The 9,945-nt window shown below is 40.9% G+C and overlaps 1 protein-coding gene across 1 annotated transcript in view; it reads left to right on the top strand.

Moving 5' to 3' along the window:
• FBXL5 (F-box and leucine rich repeat protein 5) overlaps positions 1-9,945 on the top strand; it is a 79,524-nt gene that overhangs the window by 51,492 nt on the left and 18,087 nt on the right. The window contains exons 6-9 of the mRNA XM_019525935.1: positions 1,708-1,833; positions 3,556-3,704; positions 3,902-3,984; positions 5,583-6,308. Of these exons, the coding sequence (XP_019381480.1) occupies positions 1,708-1,833; positions 3,556-3,704; positions 3,902-3,984; positions 5,583-6,308 (1,084 nt within the window). The remainder of the gene's footprint in view (positions 1-1,707; positions 1,834-3,555; positions 3,705-3,901; positions 3,985-5,582; positions 6,309-9,945) is intronic.

Genomic DNA, 9,945 nt, shown 5'->3' with positions numbered 1-9,945 from the left:
ATTAATTTAATACATTTTTTAGGTGCTCCACAGGCTGGATAGAATGGCCTGGTGGGTCGGATTCAGCCCGCAGGCTGTATTTTGCCCACCCCTGCCTTAGAGGCTCCTCTTATATATTGTAACGATTTAATATAAAGGACACAAGCAACAGCAACCAACCTCCCTTCCCCATCCTCCCCCTCCAGCCCACCAAATAACAGCTACTCTACCAACCTCTTTTTTTACAGTAAGCAACTCTCGGCTAGTTGATAATTTCACTGCTACCATATAAGCTGTTCAAATAAGAAACGCGGTTAATTGATACCTGTCTGGCTGTCTTGTAGAAAATGAGCTTTTCTAATGGAATGTATAATTGAGAACTTATGATCTGTAGATGCAGGAAGTAGGCTTGTTTTCTTCCACAGTGGTTGCCTTATGACTAAATGCCATGATCAGTAAATCCTGGGGATGTTTTTAATAAAAAAGAAACTTGCTGATTTAAGTCATTTCATGGATTTTCCATGGAACATCAGGGTTGATTACATCAAAGTTTAGTTTTTGAATTTCAGAATGAACAAAATCCAGATGTTTCATTGATAAGCTCTCCTATTCTGGAACATACCAGGGGAATAAATAAAAATCCAAAAAATTAGATCCCACTTAAAGGCAGAACAGTACATTAACTTAACAGTGACTGCAGGAGCAGATCCAGAGGGAGCACAGTGGTGCAGTTTCACCCTCTTTAGGACCACACTGCAAGAGCAGCAGCTGGGGACTTTTTTCAAGTCTCTAAAGGAGATGAAAGTTCCCCCTTCTTTCTGCTCTTGACACCCCTTCCCTTCCCCTGTGTGCCCAATGGCATGTTTCCCCTGTCCACTGCTGCCGATATCCCCAGCAGACCTGGGGGCAAGGGAAGCTTCAGAGTTGTTGCTACTCTGCTTCAGCTGGGCTGTGTGGGGAGACGGGCCCAGCAGAGGACAGTGGCAACAGTAGGCAGGTCCCTCCTCCTTGGCCAGTCCCCCCAGATGTTCCCCATCAGCCAAGGAGCAGAGCAGGGTGGGGGAACCTGCCCGCCACCACTTGTATACCCTGCCAAACCTGACTTTGCCCTAGTGCGCAGGGCTTTAGCTCCAGCTCCTGGCTGCCTACCACCCACTCGGCCCACCCAGTGCGATCAGCAGCCACCTGCAGGCAGCAACATGAGTGGAAGGTGGCCAGGAGCTGGGGAGCTGGAGCCCTGTATGCTGGGGTGGGAGCCACCAACTGCAACTTCCCCCCCTGCCTGGAGCTGTGAAGCAGGGGCAGGAGGAGGAGCTGCTGGAGGTGGGGGGAGCTGAGCGGTACCTGAGCAGCTGCAGCAACAGCAGGAACAGCAGCATTGTGCATGCTGGCTGGGGTCAGGGTGGTGCCATTGGCAGGCGCGATGCAGGCTGCCCTGGGCAGGAGTGGGTGGAGCTTAGCTCCATGCAGAATGCTATGGGGGCAGCTGCAGGCTGGACTAATTGATTTGCGGCCCAGATCTGGCCTTTGGCCTGTATTTTGCTCACCCCTGATCTAAAGGCTCATTCCAACTTCAAGTTATGTTAAGAAAAAAAAAAAAAAAAATCCTAAATGTCATTTCCTTAGACCCTAACATATAAAATTGAATTATTATTGGAATTTTCATTTTTAAAGACCAAATGTTTCTTACAATTTTTTTTTTGTTTATTTCCTTTTTTGGCTGGGTAGGTGACTGGTACAGTGGTCCTGCAGATGATCTTGAGACGGAACCTGATGAGGAATGGGTAAAAAATAGAAAAGATGAAAGTCGTGCTTTTCAGGAGTGGGATGAAGATGCCGATGTAGATGAATCTGGTAAGCAAAATCTAAATCCAGTTGCTATGAAAAGTCATTCGTGATGAAATAGAAATCTTGAAGAGATGCTATCACACAGCTATAATTTTACAGAGGCAAATACAGATAACTTTAAAAAGAACAAAACTTTATCTTAATTGTTTTTATTTTACATGCTGTTATGAATAAATGGCAGTGCATATAACCTAATTTGAATCTGAACTTTATTGGCCAGTTTCAACTGGCAGCTGTAAATGAAGATTTAACTGCTATGCTTAAAATTAAATGAATTCTTTACTAAGTCTTAGGCGTTTAGCCCACAGCTTTTATATGTTGTGGGGTATAGTAGGTCTTCAGATATATTTGCTCTGTATTAGCTATTTATACTTTATTTCTCTTTACAAAGGCAAAGCAGTAGAAGCATCTTCCACTTCCATTGTTGATACTCAGTTGCCTCTCCCTTTTTTTTTTTTTAAACTAAGTCAAAAACAACAAAAGTCCTTTAAAAAAAAATCTGCAATTTGATAGCTGCAAATTTTGTGACTTTGTGCTACTGCAGCCTGGCTGTGAATTATGCTTCCTATCTCAAATTTGACTGCCTCCTTTCCAGCTCTCTGCTTTTTTCATCATGAATTGAACATTGGGAAGGCAAAGGTCGTGGGTGTTTTATTCTAGCTGTTTCTCTTTGACAAAAGTTCCCCATCTCAAAGATAAATTTAGAGTAGTACTTCCCTTTGGTATGCAAGTTCCATGATAAAACTGACATTAAAAATATGGTAGTATAAAGACCACGATCTTGGAATCCTGTTAGGTACAATGGTACTTTTTGATAGCATACTATAGTTTTCTTACTGCTAGCACTCTTTGAGACTGCAGACTGCTGTCTGCTTTGTAGACCACAACCATGATCCTGTGTAATTTCTGGTCTGATCAGTTCAGTGTGCTGTATGTGGGATTACCAATGCAGAGGTAATTGGCGGCTTTACCCGCTGCATGGTAAGTGTTGTCAGTCCTTGTATATTAATAAGTATGATGTGCTGTCTGTAATTAGTAAAAATATTTAATTTCTGTGCTTCTAATTTAATAGTGAGTGGTATTTGAATTACAACTCAAATGAGTGTTCATTTGTGTCTTGTCTCTAACAAGAGCCAGCACCACTTCCAAGAGAAGTGGTGCTGGCTCCTACCCTGGGGGTCTTTAAGAGGAGGTTAGATGAACACCTTGCTGGGGTTGTTTGACCCCAGTAATCTTTCCTGCCATGGGAGGGGGTTGGACTAAATGATCTGCTCAGGTCCCTTCTGAACCTAGAAACTATGAAACTATGAAGACACAGTGAGCCTCAACCAATTTCAGAATTTTTGGCGCGCGAGGACCACAAAACACAGAGTATTGTGCACTTTATTGGTTTGATTATGGTGGTGTTTTAAGGTTTTGGAAACAATCTGTAAAGTTTGAAATTATGCACAATCTGTAAGAAACATTCCTCAGCCTTTCTGAGCTCTTTAGCAGCAAGATAAACCAATGGTAGACCCACATCTTTGCAGCCTGCTCCCTGGAGCCAGATTTTAGTAAAACTTGTGTTTTTATTAATTTCTTCTTTGCATTATCTCGGGTACAAAATTTGTTGGCTTTCTAAACCTATGGTTTGTAAATCCTGGATGTAAGAAGGTGGGATGAACTTTAAATTGATCAAAATTCATTATTAATTTTTTGGTTTTTTTCCCCCTCTCATTTATTTTGTAGAAGAGGCTGTGGAAGAGTCGCTTGCCATTAACGTAGCACAGAAGGAAAAACATTTACTTCATGGCTTAATTCATAATGTTCTCCCATATGTGGGCACTTCAGTGAAATCACTAGTACTGGCCTACAGTTCAGCAATTTCTAGCAAAATGGCAAGTATTGTCAACCCTTGTATGTTAATAAGTATGGTGTGCCATCTGTAATCAGTACAAATATTTAATTGCTGTGCTTTTAATTTAAAAGTGAATGGTGTTTGAGTTGCAACTCAAATTAACTGTTCATTTGTCTTGTCTCCGAGGTTTCCCCTATAAGCTGCTTGCATTATTTCTGTTTGCTCTTCCTTTTCTAGGTTAGACAGATCTTGGAACTGTGTCCTAACTTGGAATATTTGGATTTAACTCAAACTGATATTTCAGACTCTGCATTTGAAAGGTTAGCTACTTGTTTTTAAAACATAGTATTTATAGATTTTTTCCTGTTGAAACAGCATCAGCAATGCAGTGACCAGTACAGAACTTATACTTCAGTAACCAACAGTCACATTAAAGTAACATTAATTTTATACCTAACAGCAAGAAAAGCTTATAACCTTGGAATGGAACATATGTAAAAGCTTTTGTTGTTTTACTGTTGTACAGAACCCTGAATATAACCACGCATAAAAACTGAATTGGGTTGTAATGTTAAAACTCACTCTTGAAGGTTAGCTAGGCTGTGTATTGACTCAAATTTTTTTCCCTGTTGCTCTAGGGCTGATACAGTTTATAATATTTGGAGTGCAACTACTTGTGATGTTGCAATCAGGTAGAATAGAGCTCTGTTCATAAGGACTTCTGTTGAGTTTTACAGAAAAGGCTGCAGAAATTTTATTGACCTCAGTGAGGCGCTAGAGACGCGAGGCCTGCACTAGTTTGTGCAGTTTTAGAGTCTAAAATTACATGTTTCAGTAGCCAGTGTGTTCTCATGTGGGGATTATGAGGATTACAGGGTCTATGAGATATACTAATAGAGTTTGTAACCAATGAGAGAGACTTCCTAGTATGTGTAAGGTCTATTTCATATGTTGAATAGGTAACAATACTTTGTCAGCTGTGCTAGAAAATATTACAGCTTCCTAAAGGCTAAAAGCAGTGAGCTCTCTAGAAAGATGCAGTCTCTGTGGAAGTTATTTGATGCAGATTTCTTAATTTCTGTCAGAAGAACAAAGACCCTTGTGCCTCCCACAAGACAGTGAGCCTCAACCATCTCCACCCACATCATTTTGTCAGGCATCTGGTGATAGTTACAGTCCTTGCCCAGGGTACTGTGAAGATGCAAATTAACTTTTTTTTTTTTTTATATAACATTCTCCTAGAACTTAAGGAACCCAAATATTCCCTGCTTTAAATACTTGCAGTGGTAGAAATTACAATTCATGAACTATAAGTCTTAAGTATTTTTAAAAGGACCACATTTCAAGCATTTCCAGGTCAAAGTATGTTCCCAAGTTTGCCAGCTCAAACATGCATATTCCCTGTAGTACATTTAGTAAATTAGAATTGTTCTGCTGGCAATTACATTTGTGCAGCAAGAACTACAGTTTTGAATTGTCCAACTACATTATTTCTCTTGTCTACAGGCTGCCTTGTAAATCTGTTAAATAGTTGTGGATCTCTGAGGGCTAATGTTCCTATTTTACCATTCTGTTTTTCAGTAATGCTGTTGAATATGTTGTGTTCTCTGTTCCTTTAGATGAACTTAGCCTTTCTGGGTGCATACACATCAGTTCTTACTGCAATTGTGCTTTGAGCAGGGGGCTGGACTAGATGACCTCCTGAGGTCCCTTCCAACCCTAATTTTCTGTGATTCTAAATCATATACTTGATTGTAATGAATTATTTTCTTTCGTTCTTTCAGAGCTGAAGCAATTGAAGTATGAATATTAGTATTAGAATTTAATTTCTTTGTGGAAGCCAGACTCTTTCTTGCCTAGAGAAATTGTTTGTAAAATCTTTTTATTACCATAACTGCACACACTTTTCTAATTTCAGTTGGTCTTGGGTTGGCTGTTGCCAGAGTCTTCGCCATCTTGATCTGTCTGGCTGTGAAAAAATCACAGATGTGGCCATCGAGAGGATTTCCAGAGCTTTGGGAATCCTGTCAGCTCACAACAGCAAAGGAGCACCAAAAATTTGCAGAAACAGGAACGTGAAGACTGTGTGGCGAAACAAGGACAATGCTATGCAGTCCAACAAGAAATATACTTGTTTGCGTGACATAAATAATGAAAATCTTATTGAGGGAGAAGGTAACGAGCATAATTGGAGTAAGCCTGTCAGCTCTGAAGGGTTCAGGTCTGCCTATGTCTGGATGTTAGATTCAGATGATCTGGCTGATATTGAAGATGCTGCAGAATGGCGACGCAGAAATGTTGAGGGGCTTTGTTTGATGGAACCAGCCTCTAATCTTAGTTGTTCAGCATCTTGTTATAATAAAGACATTTTTGGACTAAGGACTACTGTCTGTTGGCAGCAGCATTGTGCTTCTGCTGCCTTGACATATTGCGGACACTCATTTTGTTGTGCTGGAATGGCACTAAGAACTATACGAGCACTTCCAGAGCCCTCTGCACTGTGTAAAAAAACAACAAGGACTAGACAGTCAGAGGGAAAAGACTTGGCATACTCTGGGTGTGAAAAATCAGATGAAGAGACTGCACGAAGTCTTCAGTTCCTCAGTCTGTCTGGATGTTACCAGATCACAGATCGTGGTCTCAGGTAAGAAGTTGATAACTGAAGTCAAAGAGTGCCTCATTTCTTGTGTTTGTTGATATCAGTTGGCTGATGATAGGGTGAGTCTTTTCAGGAAAGTGTCCAGTTTGTTTTTGAAACACTCATACAGAAAATTAAAAATAGACATGTTCTCCTTTCAGTGCTAGTCCATTTGCATATTTCCATTGTAGGTACATAAGCATATCAAGCACTAAAGCTTGGAGAGCTCTTTGTATTGTAGCAGTACCCTTTTCTTGTGCTCTGCGCTGAACGTGTAAAGGAAGCCGTGTACAGGCTCATAAGTAGTTTCAGAGGGAGGTCTGCATCCCTCCCATCCAGATTTTTTCTCAGTCATCTTGGCTTGAAGGCATTCTCTTTTCACCACATTCAACTTACAGGTTTTGGTAAGCCTTGTGCCTTTTCTTATGTACCCTCGAGAGTACATGTCTTACCCCTTTTTACTTTTTCCCTCTTTTTCTGTCTCTGTCCTCTAGCAGTCTCCTATGCCTGCTCTGCTGTGTGCATGCTTCAGCTGTGTGGGGACAATGGGTTTTGTCCAGTGAATTGGGATGTTTCCCAGCACAGCTGATCTACTTCATTTGGCATCATCTTTTTATACTTTTATTGGGAATGTGCACATGTAAGCACACAAAGGAGAAGGAAAAGTCCTTTATTACTGACTTGAGGTTTTTGAGATGTATTTCGAGTTTACGCCTACATTTTCTGTTTTGGGGGACCTGATGGCCTGGGATTTTGTGGCTGAAAGGGAACTGAGGCAGAATTAATACAGTACCTTTTTATGACCTAAGTACAGAGGATGGGAAACGCAAGGAAACGTAGGGCTCCTATACACGTGCAGGGACCTTGTTCCACTGTGGAACAGACTCGATGTTGGAGTGTCAGCGCAGACTCGAGCACAGAAATTAATGCAATCCAGCAGCCTCCAGCATCATGTGTATCAGTGTCCCTGTGTTGAAAAATGGTGACTGGGCGCTTTAAACTAAAGTTTGTTCAGTGAGTTTTAGTTCAAATTGCCCCGCTGCCGTTTTTCAGCATGAAGGCACTGATACATGTGACTCTTCGGGCACTTTCAATTAGTGCGGCTCTCCAAGCTACGCTAATTAAAGGGCCCCCAAACATCTCTCAGAGCACATGTATCAACACCCCTACATACAAAACTGGTACTACTCAGACAAAAAAAAGTTTCCTAGCTCAAGGAATTGCAGCACATGTGCAGTGGAACTGTGTGTATAGACAGTGTACTGCATTTGCTGGTAAGTACCGTATTGATTTGCATACCATACGCATCTTTTCCCTGAAAATTGACTACCCAAAGTTAGGATGTGTGTCTTAAGCAAGCAAACTGATTTCTGTGGCAGAATGGAAGCAGGGGAATGCTGAAATGGTGGCAGGGGGCAGTAGCAGATCACCCATGGCTGATTTCTTTGGCCTTATGAAGCAGGAGCAGAGTTGGTCATTAGCATCACTCTCCCTCTCCTGGCTGCGGGGTTAACAGCTATAGGTTGACTGGGTTGACAGTAGTGATGTTGTCTGAGCAGTAGGGGAAAAGTGACACTGACAGCTGGACTCCACCTCTGCTCCATGTGGCTGGGGGGGGGTTAGCCCTGGGGGAGCTGGACTCTGGAAAAATCTTGTTTTAAATTCATTCTGCCTTCCCAAAACAAGGTGCATCTCTTACGCAGGGGTATGCGGTATGTCAATTAATATAGTAACTATGTTTGAGCAGATACCATTCAGTGTTGCACTGTCAACTCATGTATGGGTCTGCAGGAGTGTGCTGCTATCACAACTAACAAAAAAAGAAAGGGAATGAAAATATTTTTTTACATGGGGCAGTGTTTGGAGAAAAAAGCCAGGGTGGTTTTGTAGTTGTGCAGCCTCTAGGAACACAATAATTAGAATTAGGTATTTGAAAATTCAGAATGATGTAAACTGTGAAAACTCCCTGAGCTCTTCTTTCCTCAAAAGTTATTCAGTTTGATGAGGAAATCTCCAGAGTACTGCTGTGCAGTCGGCTTAATTTAGGTTTGTAAGTTGAGACATTCCTCCATTCTCATAAAAATATGAAATGCATTCACATAGAGATTTATTGTTTTATAAAACGACCTCTGTTTTTGACATAATATCTACATATGTTCCCTGTAGCAATTGTGGAAAAAGTTTTATAAATGAAGGTTTCATGCTGTTACTTTTTCAGTTTTTATAATTGAATAGAATTTTTGACTTGTGACACTCTATTTGAAAATTTGCTGCAGCTTTTCCATGGGAGAAATTTTTTTTACTCCCCCAGACGATATCCGTCTAAGGTTGCATTGACATTTAATTAAACAATAGTTTAGGGTAGCCTTTGTGTTATGAGATTTAGTTGTTAATGGATGTACAAGCATTCAACAAGAAATTTATTGCTAGGTTTTCTTGCTTAGTTTAATTTTTAGTTATGTATAGGCAGGTTTTCAAAAATCTAAAAGAGTAGTAAAAATGTCCTTTAAAATGTCCAAGCATTGGACATAACTTTATCTGTGCCCAAACACAAATTGTGAGAGAGATTATTTAATGTATAAAGGAAAAATACGGAGGTGGGAATCTTAGTGTGGATATTAAAACAACTTCCTTAGTTTAGGGAAAACTGAAAAGGTTTCTTAATATGCAGTATAGCATCCGTTAAGACTTTCAGTTGAGTAGGGCTATTGTGTGTTCTTAGACTGCTGGTCCAAGTGTGGTACCTGAGGTTTCAGTAGTACATTAAGTAGTATGACCAGCTCTTTTCAGGCTGTCCCCATCGAGAGAAGTGTTTGCTGTGGTGTCATGCTTTCAGTGGGTGTTTAGGGGGAGTTATAAGGGTGTGTTGCTTTGTATTATTAGAGAAAGAAAAATCAAATTAAAGGTTTGTGAGGCTTCAGGTTCCTTTCACAGCCCTGTACAGGTCTCTCTCCAATGCAGCGGGCTTTATACTTCTACAAAGTTCCATTGGGTCTGAGGAGTTTAGTTAATGACCATGGTTTTCATTTCAGGAGCTTTGACAGTTTTAAAGATTTCAATCCAGGCCATGTAGTGTCTTGAAGATACAGACTGAAACAAGATCTTGAACTTTAATTTTGAGTTCTCTGAAGCAACCATAGTAGAGTGATGCGTTTCAAGTAACTTAGTACTAAGTGTTGAAGACTTCACATCTAATATATGTATTTGCATTGCTGTAGTCCAGCTGGGAAACATGAAAACATGGATAACTAAGGCATTGTTGTCATCTGCCTGAAGGAGATATTCTTCTAGCCCAGTGTTTGTCAGACTGGGGCATGATGTACCCCGGAGATATCTGGCAAACTTTTAGAAGCTACATGGGAGGAAGAAATGGCAAATCAGAAGAAAGAAAATGGAGAAATGTAAGTGCAGGAACAGGAAGAAAAAAGCCAATGGAAACCAATTGTACAGTATCTCTTAGGCCTTGGCCAGATCCAGAATTCTGCAAAGAGGGGTGTGGCAATAGTGACATGCACTGAAGGGGTGGCTGCACCCCTGCTCCCCCCTTATGAGGACAGGGAGACTAGCAGTAGGACACTTTGTTTTAAGTCTGGCAAGATGGTAAAAATAATTCCCTCCTCCCTCCCATTCTCCTGTGTGCTCA

This window comes from Gavialis gangeticus, unplaced genomic scaffold, assembly GCF_001723915.1.
Source record: "Gavialis gangeticus isolate Ggan-Ray unplaced genomic scaffold, GavGan_comp1, whole genome shotgun sequence".
Taxonomy (NCBI): domain Eukaryota; kingdom Metazoa; phylum Chordata; order Crocodylia; family Gavialidae; genus Gavialis; species Gavialis gangeticus.
This window is presented reverse-complemented; position numbering and strand designations above follow the sequence as displayed.